Below are 15000 nucleotides of genomic sequence, written 5' to 3' on the forward strand. Positions count from 1 at the left end.
CAATCAACACGCAGAGGGTTACAAACTCTGAGGATATCACGTTTGCAGAAAGTGGCTGAATAAAGAAGTCTGCACATCTGCACCTTCAAACCGGCTGGGAAAGATATGCAAATACTGACATGTTACCTATGATGTTGAGCCCTCCGGATTGGCCAGCATACCAAAAGACTTGCAGGTTGACCAGGGTCCCGTTTCGTATCACAGCGCGGAATGCAACTGACACCTCAGAGGAGGGGGCTTAATACTCGGGGCTAGGGTCAGAGTTAGGGTTTAAGAATTGCACTCAATGATTATTAGGAATACAGAACTACACAGTTCTTGCAATTATACCTTTAGACACGATGTAGTGGTCATCTAGTTTAAAAACAGTTACAAGAAATTACTGATGAAACTACCTCAGCTGGAGGCCATTCTTCCAGGAACAGGAGTGAATGATGCCAGGTTATACGGTCAGAGGTAATAATATTAATAATAATAATAATAATAACAGTTTAAACTCACGTTTAATAAAGAAGTGAGCACAGCTATACATCAGAGAGACAGCTGGGAGATATGCAAATTTAACAAGTTTGCTTACTGTCACAAAATCCGTAGGTTCAGATTTCTGTACGTACTCTGTTCCATTTAGCTCAGTATACACTCTTATCTCAGGGGAGACGTTAGGAGGACAGAGATGTTACTACTCCTTGTGGGGTATTTTTATTACGCTCTTGACCCGCAATATATCCAGATGACTAATATAGCACCCAAGAAATTGACAGACTTATGTATTTAAAGTTTGCAGAAGATGGACCACCTTACCCTGTCTGGGATGAGTGTGGTACTCCATTGTAATTACTTAGGAGTTATATAGGTTTTTCGTCCCATTGGAATACATGGGACGCCTCAATTAAATCCAATCATTAATCTGGTGAGACAGCTCTTATCCCTTTTACGAATAATGGTTTTCAAAAGTTCCGGACTAACTTTTCAGAATGAATAGGTGTCATGTACTGAATGAATTCAAAACTTCACATGTGTCCAACTCTATGATCTCATTCCTTGTTTTCCTCCGAGCCCCTCCTTTATCTGAAAAGTTAAGTGAACCAAAGTTCCCAGGATCTTGGTTTATAATATAATATAAAAACACTACTGTTTATATGTGCATGCAAAACACTATTTTTATATGTGTTATATATGAGAGATGTTCTTAATATGTGACATCATCTTCTAATTCATTATATTTTGCTAAATTAAAGGCATGTGTTTCTTTTAACCTCATATTGTTTCATCATTTTGTTAATGAGTCAGTTTTAATTCCATATACCATTGTCTAACAGAGGATTTGACAAAAGATTGTCTCGTGCAGTATTTAAGTCAATTAGTTTCACTAAGTTTAAGTGGTAATAGTTTTCATTAGAATTATTTATCCCTTAAAAGATGCACTAACCAGGCTCTGACATGTATCTGACTTCTAAATATGCTATTCCAAGCAGTTTTCCAGAGTCTCTTGTTTTTTCAAGGCCAAAGTCTGTGCAAACACTTTTTTAGATCTATGACCTATCAATGTCTGTTAAGCCATCATTTTTGCATATTATTTCAAGATATATTCTTATCTGTGCTAAACCACTAATTCCATAAACCCTAAATTGCAAATCTACAAGACTTGCAGCTTTGCTAGCGTAGAATGCAATAAGACCCCCTCCTTTCTCTACAGCCTGTTCATCGGGATAAGGAGAGAGGCCCCTTTTAGCAATAGAGCAGTTTCAAAGAACCACATTATAAGGACTCCATCTACCATCATTAGACAATAGTATAGTGGATTAACAACAAGGTACATTATAGTATATTATTACAAACTTAACACAAAAACATAACACAACACCCTTAAAATTCTATAATTCAATGGATATCATAATGTCTAGAGGTCTTGTTGTTCAATAGAAGGAGAAATAAACTGTACCACTTTCCCTTTTAATTAAATCGAATACTGCTTCCAGCTTTTAATCTTCTTATTAATACAGTAAAGTCATGAACAAGCAATAATACTTGTCAGTTTAAATAATATGTTTTCTTATTATAGCAAATACTTAAAACATACTATTAATCTTATGAAATCAAATAATTAGTTTTAGTTTCAAATACCATGCTGTCTAAAAAAAGGTTTTAATCATTTATTTTATTAATTTACAATACCTTTGTGTCTAATTACTAGTCTTTGACCATTATAAACTATAAACAGTGTAAATTATCACTGAACCTTTTTAACTATGAATGTGGCATTTCAAGAAAAACTTAATTATTTTACTTCAGTTTAACAGTTGCTGCTAGAATTTATAATATCACTTTATTTCTTTGGTGAATCCCTCTAAGATTTAAATCCAAATACAGGCCAGTATAACTGCATTCAACTCTTATATTTTTTATAATGACTGAACTAGGCTTGACCCTGTTCTTTGTTCATACAAAATCCAGCTGAGACAGGTTTTTTCTTAAGACCTTGGCTGTTCAGTTTTAATGTTCATTTATTTGTGGTAAAGAATCTCTTTCTTATCTTGTTTGTAGGTGTGATTAACGTTCACTTTTAGCCGGAATGGTGCTTTTTTATTCCGAGATTACTAAGTACTTAATTAAAAACATGTGTAGACTGACCTATTTCATGGAGCAAGAGAGCCACCTGCTGGCGGTACATGGATACTCCCTCTTTATCCTTCCTTCAAAAAACCTCTAACACTTCATTTTTATGTCAAAGTACATTCCATATTTGAAATCGCCTAGGACATGTCCAGCATATCCATGTGTTCCCAGCAGGATTCAGCTTCTGTACCAGGTTTCGCTCTAGTTGTTTCCACAAGAAGTCCCTTGATCCAATGTTTCTCCAGCACAGGTGTGGATTTCCATGGTCTGACTTCATTCCTATAAGATACTTGGACATGTTTAGCTGTACATATTACTTCTATATATTTCCTTTTGTTCACACCGGGTCATTTTGCAAGGTATGCGCTCCATCCAGAATTCTAAAGGAGGTCAAAACTCACTGTGATTCATATTTTTGGGCACTCAATTACTGTTCTTTTCCACATCATCAGTAGCAAACTTAACATAAATGAATCTGAATCAGTTGATGAACCGTGCACTGTAGCTTACTGAGATCCTCCATGCAAAGGAGTCCAATGTTTTACTACATGGAATAACTAGTTCACTGTCACCTGTGACATTACTATACCAGAATCTAAATCATTAACGTGGATTAGGAATAGCAGAGGTCCTAATACTGATCCCTGTGGTACACCACTGGTTACCTCGCTCCATTTTGAGGGTGCTCCTCTAATCAAATTAGGGTTTGGGTTTGGTTTTGGGCTTGGGTTAGGATTGGGGTTCAGGTTCAGCTTCAATGTTTCGGGTTCTACCAGGGTAGTTATTCCAAGGCAGGTACAGTACTATTCCCAACGACAAAAAAGACCAAAATGTGGAACGCTTCACGAATTTGCGTGTCATCCTTGCGCTTCACGACTCGCGATCTTCGGGGCAATGTTGGAACACAGCGTTCCAACATTCTGGGCCAATCGGAGCGGAGGGAGCCGGAGTGCGCCGACTTTGGCGGCCAATCGGAGCGGCCCGTTTCGATTTTCGGCCAATCGGAGCGGGCCGTTCCAACATTCGGCCAATAGAAACGGCCTTTTTCAACATTTGGCCAATAGAAACGGGCTGTTCCAACATTGGACCAATGGGAAAGTGCTGTTCCAACATTGGGCGGCCAATCGAATCGCGCGGAGCCTGTTCCAACTTTGGAAGGGCGGCGTTTAAAAAAAACCCAACTAATTCTCAGCTGCCTGCAGACGGAGAGAGGTCAGTTTGGATTCTTTTATTCATATTTAAATGCTGTTTTTCTATTTTTTTTTACAACTGTGACCACGTATGTCGACCGTATAATCTTTTAATTTAGTCGTGTCGTGTGGTTTTTTTTTTCGCCGAATGCCAACGCTGTATTGTTTTCGCTGGTCTGTAGACTTTTGTGCGTTTGTTTTTAGTATTTTATTCATATTTTTCCCATGTATTATTATTATTATTGTTAATATTTTAAAAAGTAAACAACATCAGCAAAACACGAGTATTCGGCTTTGTGTTTAGCTATGCGCTATTAGCATTTCGTTGAGATCAAGCGTTTATCATTCAGTGTATTGCTTTTGTTGTACTAGTATTACCGTGTGTATTGGGCTTTGCATATTTAGCTATGCATACTATTTCGTGGAGATCAAGTGTTTAGTATTTGTAAGTTTTTGCTTTTGATCTATTGCAACGTTTTATAATATTAACTACTTATTTGTTCTTGCCTTCTCAGAGTGATTGTTAACTATTTGAAAGGTAAAGTGCTATCTCTTTATATCTCCATGTAAAATTAATTCTACTGCATGTGTTTATTATTATTATTATTATTATTATTATTATTATTATTATTATTAATGCTGCATACACTCAGTGTTATGAGTGTGTGTATTTGGCTTAGTGTGTTTAGTTATGCATACTATTATTGTGTCTATTAAAATGTTCATCATTCATTAATGTATAGCTTTTGTTGTGCTAGTATTAAAGTGTGTATTGTGCTATGTGTATTGTTGTATGTATCTGTCCAGGTATCCCAAGTGAAACTCGCACTGCTCAAGGGTATGATAATATTAACTACTGTCATTCCCTGCCACGCAGCGGCCAATGTACTTTCAAATTTAAATCTAACAGTCAACGGTAAAGATAAGTGCCTCGTCTCTAAGCCTATCTCGGTGTAAAAGGAATTGTAGCTAATGTGTGTGTGTGTGTGTGTCTCTGTTTACAGCCATCATTATTATTAGTGATGTATACACTAAGTTGTTTTTTATTCCCACACACTGACATTCCTAAAAGCTGAAATACTACTACATTCATCACCCCCTTTATTTATTTTCCAAACTGTACTTGCATTGAATAAATTGTAATTTATAAAGAATGAATGCATATGTCAGAAAATATCTAGATGAGCTTAATCAACTTTGTTCTTCAGAGTAATAAGTAGTAACATGTAAGTTGTATTCCAGTTATCAACAATGGAAGCAACCCCATCCTTTCGAAGGGTGCCAGGGTCCAAGGACCTGCTCCTCCAGCACACGCCCGAAGCTGCCAGTGTCTCCGCTGCCACTAAGGCGGCCACTGTGCGCTTTGTGGCAAAGGCACCGGAAGAGGTCCGGAGCGATGCCGTGGCCCATGTCGTGTCGCAGGGAGGTGACCCCGGGAACAGCATGCTGGTCCTCAGCCAGAGTACCGTGCAGTTTGGTAAGTACCGGGGTCAAACCTTCCAGTGGCTCCTGGCAAACGACATGGGCTACGCTGTGTCCCTGGTGACCAGCCACCAGAGGGAGCGGGAGGGTGACAGCTCCATGTCACCCTACATGGCGAACAAGGACGCCCTGACCAGCTACGCCTGTGCTTTCCCTGATGTTGCCTCGGCTGTCAGGGACCGGAGAGCACAGGACGTAGCCCGGCTGCACTCCTCCCAGCCCGGTCAGGAGGACCTGCGCCTTGTGGCCTTTGGGGTGCACAAGGACCTCGCCTGGAGGGATCTGTATGAGGCTACGGACAAGGAGAAGAGAGGGTTTGTATTGCACAAGTATTCATCTTATTTTTTGTTATGTAACCAAAAATTCAGACACAAATCTAACACTTTGTGTATGATGTCTCGCAGCTACGTCAAATGGCTCCGGCGTCAAACACCCCGAACCGGAACGCAGATGGAGGCGTTGCAGAAATACATCCTGCGGCGAGACCAGGAGTCCCGGTCCCCAGCGTCGTCACAGGCTGGGTCTTCGCAGGCTGTCCCCACGCAACTTGCGCCCTCTCGGCCTGCTTCCCCTCGGCCTGGGACCTCGCAGCCGTCCCCGACCCCTGCGCGGTCGCCACTGGCGAGCAGCCTCCATTTGCGTCCGAGGACGCCGAAGGTCGTGCCTCGTGCACCTTCAGCTCAAGGTAGGTGTTGTACTTAATTTCACTATTATTTCCTCATTCATCATGTACATGGCTTATTATTATTATTATTTATTTTTTTCTACTTTCCAGGGGTGTCCAAGCGCCAGCCAGCTTCGCCTGCCTTCTGGGAGGAGGTCACAGATACGGAGCTGGTTGCCATCTGCGACGTAGCCCCTCCCAGTAAGTATAATACTCAATTTTAATGTCAGAATCACATATTGTACAGTATTGAGACACTCATTTTTTAGATGATTTTATGACTCTTTTGTTTTGTGTTGCTGTGTTTATTAGCTAACGACTGAGTTCCTTGAACGTGGTAAGGTAGGTCTTGGTGACAGACCCTGTGTCTTCACTGTACATTAAAATCGCATCACTCTCTGCCCTTTTTCACTCTCCTGGCTGACTGCCCTGCACAATGCGAATGACTCCTCTCCCACCTCGGATTGCCCCTCCATCCTTTCTCACATTACGCACTCGTGGATTGCTTGCATGTTTTTAGTGGTGTTGTAGTTTGTGGCACAGTAGATTTTAATGCAAATCACTACAGCATGCTTGCTTGCTTGCTTGCTTGCTTGCTTCGATCATTTTAGTGTATAGTGCATGTATATCATTAGTAACATGTCAAATCTATGTGTGTGTGTGTGTGTGTGTGTGTGCTCTACAAGCCGGTCCTGTACAGTTCCCTCATGTCCAACAGCGCTCCCAACCAACGGCTGAACCGGCAAAGCAGCCTTCGCAAACGCAACCAGCACAGAGTGCTGAGGTGAGATGTCGTTTTTTTTTTTCTTCTCTTTACACAAACTAAGTGTGAAAAAGTAAACGCAAACTTTGTGCCCTGTATTGCATTGTAAATGTGTTCAGTTATAATGTGCATATATGTTTGTTTTTATTTTTCCTGCAGGTGCTTCTTCCTGAAGCATGGAAGCAGTCGCTGCCCAAGGAGCAGCATGAGTGGATCGCCAGGGCACTGTTCATCAGGAACAGGATTGGGAAGCTGGAGCTGACCTCGGACCTGCGTCTGTGGTGGTTCCCTCCCCAGCCCCGGCTGATCCACAATCAGCCTCCGGCATCGCCAGGCCCCTTCTTCTGCCGTCCTCTGTTTCTCTGGATGCCCTACCGCATGTGGGCATTCAAGCTGACGTGCACCCAGCCCGAGTGCCTCGGCCACAAGCTGACTGGCGCCGGGCTGTACAAGACCGTCCGGAGGGTCTTGAGCATTGACGGTTGGTACGACATGGCCACGGAGTACCTGGAGTGCCGTCAGTGCAAGAAGAAGGTGGCTGGCTGGTCCGGTCATGTGCTGAATCAGCTGGATCCAGCTCATCGGAGCCTCTTCCCGGCGATTCTCACGTACCGGTAAGTGTAAAGTGTTTTTTTTATTTTTTATTTTTTATTTTTTAATTAAAAAAAAAAGAAAACATTTAGTTACTTCTGTTAAATGATGCACATTTAATAACCGTGTCTTGCAGGCTGTCTTGCGACATGAGGGTGCTGAGGCTGATGCGGGAGCGCACTCTGGGAAACAGTGCCACCCAGCTGTACAATACGCTGTGCGAACAGCACAGCGAGGCCTGGATGCAGCGGTCCCTGCAGTACCTCGCCGAGTTCGAGCCCTTCCTGGCCCAGGGCATCGTGCAGCCTAACATCATCGCACCCCCTCCCATGCTGCCGGTGCCCAGACCCCGATGGCTGCTGAGAGTGTACAGCTACGACGTCCTCTCGCGGCTTGAAGAGGTCAAGGCCAGGGTCACCTCCACGTTCGGGTCCATCCTGAAAATTGACTCGACCAAGAAGGTAAAAACGATTTGTTAACCCCATCATATTTACACAGAACATTTGCACACCAAATTATTGTTTTTAAAAAAACAAAAACAAAAAAAACCACTAAATTCTGTTGATTTTGTATGCGTTTTCAGGTGACAAAGAAGCTCGCGGGTGCTGCTGCCGGCACGGCTGCCTGGTCCACCAACGTGGGGAACGAGTTTGGGCAGGTCCTCATGTCCGTGCTGACCTCGCACGAGGGTGAGGGCCTGCTCCCCATGGCTAGCGGGCTGATGCAGCGGTACCAGAAAGCTGGCGAGGCTCCCCCTAAGCTCCTCTACGTGGACCGCGACTGCTGCTCCCTTGGCGGGGTGTTGAAGGCTGCTGCCATGTTCCCGGAGTGGGACCAGCTGGTCGTCCGGCTCGACGTGTGGCACCTGATGCGCCGGTTCGCAGCAGGCTGCACCACGGAGAGCCACCAGCTGTACGGCACCTTCATGGGGCGGCTGTCTGCCTCCATCTTTCAGTGGGCCGAGGAGGACGTTGCCCTGCTGATGGAGGCCAAGCGGTCGGAGCTCGAGGGGAAGCGGCGGGTGTTCGGCCTGACGGACGCCGAGGTCTCGCGCCGCATCTCCAAGAAGGAGCTGGCTCTCCACTGTCGCCGCCGGACTCGGGGAGCGGAGGAGACGGCACGGCTCTTGGCGGAGCTGATTGAGACCTTCGACGGCGAGAAGGGTCTGGACACGATGGGCATCCCGCTGCTGGACCACGACCGCATCCAGGCCATCAGGCTGGTGCAGAGACGTCACCTCCAATGCATCCAGGACCCCCCAGGTGTACAGCTGTACACCAAGATCGGGCAGCTCAAGAAGGGAGGCGTGACGCTTCCGGTCTACCGCTGCGCGCGCGGATCGACTTCCTTGGAGTCTTTCCATCTCCACCTCAACCGCTTCATCCCAGGTAAATAACCAATATTGACGCGTACTGTATGTTTTGGGAAGCTGTGTCGTGAGAGCAAATTTCCATCATTTTTGTGAGTTTTCAGTATTACAGTGGGCGTTTCTCTTGTGTTTTTCAGGTACCAGTGCAAGTGCCATGCACTTTCAGGCGTACCTGCTGGAGGGGCTGGTGAGGTGGAATGAGGACCGCGCCGCAGCTGCAGTGGAGGGACCAAGACAGATCCTGCACAGCTACAGTGGCTCCCTGCAGCATGCCCTCAACAGATTGAGCCAGAAACTTCTTGGCTGCAGTCTGGTTGAGGATTTCACCAAGCCTGGCGAGTATACAGGTATGTACCAGCGTTTACTTGTCAACTGCTTGTAACTGACTACGAAAACAATAAAGCTGCTTACACTTTTTTTTTTTTTTTTTTTTTTTCTTTCCAGGCGAGCTTATCGGAGTTGAGTACCTGTACTCGCAGACAGGCAGCGTGCTGCAGGCCGTCGACTTGGATCCGGACGAGGCTGCAGATGAGGATCTGGACGTTGAGGATGAGGGGTTTGAGGATGACGTGGACGACGAGGTCGAGGACCCCACCATCACTGGCCTCGTTCACCCGCTGGCAGTGCCATCTGCGCCCCAAGTCTCAGTCGTTCCGGTCGACGTTTCGTGGCCTTCGTTGCCCCGGAAACACCAGCGCCAGGCGTCTCCTCGGCCGTCTCCGCGGCCGTCTCCTCAGGCGTCTCCTCGGGCTCTCACTCCTGCTGGTTCACCTGTGAGAGATCCTGAGGTGAGACTAATTCATAGATGTTAAACATAGTTGTTTTTTGCATGCTGTTACACAAAAGCCATAATTTATGCTAATACACATCTAAGTACAATTTTATTTCTCTGTTTCCAGGAGTCATATGGACCTGATGGTGCCCCCGGGTACCAGCACGTCCAGCGCCTGGCCAGCAGTCTGGTGAGCCTGCGTGGCTTGGCCTGTCTGACAGAGCAGAAGGTAGATGAGCTGATTCAGCTGTGGAGTCTCCTCCCCGAGGCAGATAAGCAGCGTCTCACCTACCCTGCCCGTCACCAGGACAGGCTGATTCAGGGGCGATTCAAGGCAACGAAGGCCACCTCCTCTGTTACCCCAGGCACGGACAGCCTGAAACGGTGAGTTAGTTCATGTGTAATGTCATTACAGTAGTACAAAAGTAAAGAAAGGAAAAAAAAATGTGCATACACACACACACACACACACACACACACACACACACACACACACACAACCCTAAAATAAACATGTACCCATTGATACTAAAACTTTTACTCCTGTTGCTCGGTTGCAGGTGCCTGCTCGGACAGGGCTCGGGACCTGCCCAGTGGCCACAGACGAGCAGACTCGTCGAGGCCATCTGCATCCAGCTCTGCCGCCTCCACCCATCCCCCACCAAGTCCAAAGGTGTGAGGACTTCCCGATGGGCGTCTATCCTCGGCGACTACTCCAAAGTCCGAGAGCTGGTGCTGGGCAGCCCGAGGCTCATGGAGAACACCACCCTCCAGCTGTTCGAGTTGAATCAGCACACCCTTTCTCAATGGTAAGTTTCGTCTCTTGACTGGACACTGATGACATTACACCTCGAAAAGCATAGTGTTGAGATGTCCTTTAAGAATGACATCTCAATCGCTATACAGTTTGAGGTTAAAGGCTGAAAGAAAAACGCACATAATCTACACAACTACCACAAACAAGTGACTGTGTTTTTGTTGAAACGTTAAACTGACAATGTCATGCATTTGCTGTGTTTTAGGCACAACAAACGGCAGAAGGGGCAGGAGCACGCTGTCCTTCAACAGGGGGTGGCACCCCCTAGCGCCAGCGCAGTGGACCCAGAGCCTCAACAGCAGCCGCGCCCGCTGCTACAGGAGGGCATGACATACGGACACCAGCCGTATGTATTTCCATGCCCCCCAAACACTGCGGGTCAGGCAAAGCAGCGGAAACACCCTGGGGCCACAGCGCAGACCGCAGTCCTAGGCCCCTCGGCCACCCCTGCACCACATCCCACTTCATCTCCTTCCACCTCTTCAGCTGCTGGTGCTGCTGCTGCTGCTGCTGCTGCTGCTGCTGCTGCTGCTGCTGCTCCTGCTCCTCCCGTGCCCAGGACCACCAGCTGGCGACACAAGAAGAGGGCAGAGGAGGAGGAGAGGGGCGCCAACACCGGGAAGAGAAAGTATGAGCGGAAGAGAGCAGAGAACTTGTGTTCTCTCTGCGGACAGCCAAAGCGGAAGGAGTTCGGCCACAGCCGCTTTGGCAACGTTGCCTTCTGCTCTGCTTCCTCGGGCAAAACTGTGGAGCAGTGGTTGGCTGAAATGCGTGCCAAGAAGAAATAAGTCCTTCTCTCCCCCCCCCTTTTTTTTATTTTCTCACATTTTTTACAGTTTCTAATTATTGTAAATTATTCATAATTATTTTAAGAATTATTTTTTTTGTCTCACAACTGCAACTTGCCTTGACTCGGGAGAGATGAAGGCAAGCACTCCCTTATTTTAAAAATATTTTTTATGGTGGTTCATTGTTTCTTTTTTCTGTTTTGTGTTCTAATGTACCCCATCAAACCTATATAGCATTTCATTCAGCACAAGTTGGACTTTCCTCTGGTCAAAGCCCCTACGTGTAAAGCTGATTGCAATATTGAACCACAAGTTAATGTAAACACTACAATGCATATATTATAATCTGTTTTGTTCCAGTTTAACCTGTTTTGTTTGCTATGTTGAAAGCTGTATTGTTGAATTTGTCGTTCAATGTAATTAAATATTTCTAGTATGTTATTCATATATTGCACTACCTGGTCCTCTGTTTAAAAAGTATCGGTATCTCTGGACAACGCTTTTCTCATAAACACCTGCACTGAACATTGAAATAAAAGTTGTATACCTATTGCACGAGATATGCCTTTAATTTCCATTCATGCAATGTAACAGAACAATGTCCTGTAGTAAATTGTATGTAATTGCCTGGTGTGGATTTAATGCATTTTTCATCTGTGGTTTGATTTTTTTTTTGTACACATGTTAATATTTATAAATAAAATACATTCTTATTTTTAAGTACATTGTATTGCTTCATTTCATTTTAAAATGCCTGTAATAGAAAGGAATTAGCAATACATAGTATTTGATTTAAATAAAAATCTTCTCTGGGGGTTTTCCTTACTGTTGACATCATTAATATATCATCATCATTATTAGTAGTAGTAGTAGTAGTAGTAGTATGCATAGTACATTATTCTATCAATTTTATATTATATAGCATCTTTCACAAAGACATGAACACTACATACTGGAATAAAAAAAAAAAAAGAATAAACTACAACATACTAGAATAAAAACAAAACATTACACAATCTGCATTAAAAGTAAATGCATTTAAAAACAGTACAGGGGGCTGTAGGAAAGAGAAGCTTTGGATGTGACCTGGACGTTTGCTTATTTGGAGCGCCGATACTTTTTTTTTTTTATTATTTTCTTAGGAGCGCATTTGCGCACCGGGTCACGTGACACACTGATTAATGTGGATTGTTTTGTCGTTTTGTTTTGTGCAAGGAAGGCAGACACTGTCGATGCTGCTGTTTTTTTTTTAAATTTACTTTTTTTCTTGGAAAGCAATCGAGACGGGGCGCCCGCGCGCCGGGGGGGCGCGGTCGGCGGCCTCCCCCCCAGCCGGGACAGCGGGGAGGCCGGCCGCGCGCGCCGCGGGCCGGCGCGCAGGGCCGCGCCAGGCGCTGGCCCGCGACTCGAAGATAGGGCCGGATCCTTTGCGCAGGGGCCATGCTAATCTTCTCTGTATCGTTCCAATTTTAGTATATGTGCTGCCGTAGCGAACACACGGTGCTTACCTGATACGCGCCTCTATGTACAGCGAGTGGCTAAAGAGCGATTGGTGTTGTGGTGTGTCAAGCATAGTCCAATTGTTTCCAATTGCTCTGCGTATATGCATGGTTGTCCACAATCAACACGCAGAGGGTTACAAACTCTGAGGATATCACGTTTGCAGAAAGTGGCTGAATAAAGAAGTCTGCACATCTGCACCTTCAAACCGGCTGGGAAAGATATGCAAATACTGACATGTTACCTATGATGTTGAGCCCTCCGGATTGGCCAGCATACCAAAAGACTTGCAGGTTGACCAGGGTCCCGTTTCGTATCACAGCGCGGAATGCAACTGACACCTCAGAGGAGGGGGCTTAATACTCGGGGCTAGGGTCAGAGTTAGGGTTTAAGAATTGCACTCAATGATTATTAGGAATACAGAACTACACAGTTCTTGCAATTATACCTTTAGACACGATGTAGTGGTCATCTAGTTTAAAAACAGTTACAAGAAATTACTGATGAAACTACCTCAGCTGGAGGCCATTCTTCCAGGAACAGGAGTGAATGATGCCAGGTTATACGGTCAGAGGTAATAATATTAATATTAATAATAATAATAACAGTTTAAACTCACGTTTAACCCTTTGCGGTCCATTTATTAATCGCGTGTCAGGCACGCCAGGAATAATTAATTTTCACACGCGCAGTTAATTTTATACGCGCTGTTTAAAAGTATTTTTTTTCACAGTCAAACGGGTTTAAATGGCCCTGCATATCAACAAAACACACACTAGGCATCTCCAGCCCCTCCCCAGCCTTTTGTTTGCTATAGCGTTCAGCTGTGTAAGAAATAAATAATAATAATAATAATAGTCGTACATACCGATCGATCATCTCCAGATCACTCGTTTTATCACCAAACTCCTCAATAATGCGATCAAAGTCATTATTTTATTACTATAACATCTGAAAAAAGCTCTGCAAATATCCATGATAGTCTCAGTGCGCTGACGCACTTAGCCAGCTTGTTTATTATGGACGCCCATTATCTGATACCTGATACCATGTATGACTATTCATGAAATACGCCTTTTTTTTTTTTTTTTTTTTTTTTTTCCGACTTGTCTCGGCTCCTGTCGCTACCACTCGGCAATTGAATGGTTTTCTCGGCTTTTTCCGGAGAAAAAACGACTAAACACCCGTTTATTGCGTTGCTATAATGATGTCGGACCCAGTCCGACAAAGGACCTGTGAGGAATAATTGCAATGTCGGACCCAGTCCGACAATGGACCGCAAAGGGTTAATAAAGAAGTGAGCACAGCTATACATCAGAGAGACAGCTGGGAGATATGCAAATTTAACAAGTTTGCTTACTGTCACAAAATCCGTAGGTTCAGATTTCTGTACGTACTCTGTTCCATTTAGCTCAGTATACACTCTTATCTCAGGGGAGACGTTAGGAGGACAGAGATGTTACTACTCCTTGTGGGGTATTTTTATTACGCTCTTGACCCGCAATATATCCAGATGACTAATATAGCACCCAAGAAATTGACAGACTTATGTATTTAAAGTTTGCAGAAGATGGACCACCTTACCCTGTCTGGGATGAGTGTGGTACTCCATTGTAATTACTTAGGAGTTATATAGGTTTTTCGTCCCATTGGAATACATGGGACGCCTCAATTAAATCCAATCATTAATCTGGTGAGACAGCTCTTATCCCTTTTACGAATAATGGTTTTCAAAAGTTCCGGACTAACTTTTCAGAATGAATAGGTGTCATGTACTGAATGAATTCAAAACTTCACATGTGTCCAACTCTATGATCTCATTCCTTGTTTTCCTCCGAGCCCCTCCTTTATCTGAAAAGTTAAGTGAACCAAAGTTCCCAGGATCTTGGTTTATAATATAATATAAAAACACTACTGTTTATATGTGCATGCAAAACACTATTTTTATATGTGTTATATATGAGAGATGTTCTTAATATGTGACATCATCTTCTAATTCATTATATTTTGCTAAATTAAAGGCATGTGTTTCTTTTAACCTCATATTGTTTCATCATTTTGTTAATGAGTCAGTTTTAATTCCATATACCATTGTCTAACAGAGGATTTGACAAAAGATTGTCTCGTGCAGTATTTAAGTCAATTAGTTTCACTAAGTTTAAGTGGTAATAGTTTTCATTAGAATTATTTATCCCTTAAAAGATGCACTAACCAGGCTCTGACCTGTATCTGACTTCTAAATATGCTATTCCAAGCAGTTTTCCAGAGTCTCTTGTTTTTTCAAGGCCAAAGTCTGTGCAAACACTTTTTTAGATCTATGACCTATCAATGTCTGTTAAGCCATCATTTTTGCATATTATTTCAAGATATATTCTTATCTGTGCTAAACCACTAATTCCATAAACCCTAAATTGCAAATCTACAAGACTTGCAGCTTTGCTAGCGTAG

The 15000-nt window shown here is 44.0% G+C and overlaps 3 protein-coding genes and 1 pseudogene across 3 annotated transcripts; 3 read left to right on the plus strand and 1 right to left on the minus strand.

Annotated features, from left to right (window-relative positions):
* Window positions 1-4822: 4822 nt before the first annotated feature.
* LOC131708135 (uncharacterized) lies at window positions 4823-6544 on the plus strand. Its single transcript, XM_059010380.1, has 4 exons — window positions 4823-5602; window positions 5693-5973; window positions 6064-6153; window positions 6265-6544. Exons 1-4 carry the CDS (start codon window positions 5058-5060, stop codon window positions 6273-6275), a joined length of 927 nt encoding a protein of 308 aa, XP_058866363.1. The 5' UTR covers window positions 4823-5057; the 3' UTR covers window positions 6276-6544.
* Window positions 6265-8702, plus strand: LOC131708057 (uncharacterized). Its single transcript, XM_059009973.1, has 5 exons — window positions 6265-6294; window positions 6639-6736; window positions 6875-7329; window positions 7443-7767; window positions 7890-8702. The coding sequence occupies exons 3-5, from the start codon at window positions 7082-7084 to the stop codon at window positions 8700-8702; spliced, it is 1386 nt and encodes a 461-aa protein (XP_058865956.1). The 5' UTR covers window positions 6265-6294; window positions 6639-6736; window positions 6875-7081.
* Window positions 8703-8825: 123 nt separating this feature from the next.
* Window positions 8826-11698, plus strand: LOC117968896 (uncharacterized). Its single transcript, XM_059010205.1, has 5 exons — window positions 8826-9022; window positions 9120-9463; window positions 9575-9831; window positions 10008-10256; window positions 10470-11698. The coding sequence occupies exons 1-5, from the start codon at window positions 8830-8832 to the stop codon at window positions 11050-11052; spliced, it is 1626 nt and encodes a 541-aa protein (XP_058866188.1). The 5' UTR covers window positions 8826-8829; the 3' UTR covers window positions 11053-11698.
* Window positions 11699-12474: 776 nt separating this feature from the next.
* On the minus strand, window positions 12475-12549 carry LOC131708248 (U6 spliceosomal RNA; annotated as a pseudogene).
* Window positions 12550-15000: the final 2451 nt, after the last annotated feature.

The sequence above is a fragment of the Acipenser ruthenus genome, chromosome 40 (genome assembly GCF_902713425.1).
Source record: "Acipenser ruthenus chromosome 40, fAciRut3.2 maternal haplotype, whole genome shotgun sequence".
Lineage (NCBI taxonomy): Eukaryota > Metazoa > Chordata > Actinopteri > Acipenseriformes > Acipenseridae > Acipenser > Acipenser ruthenus.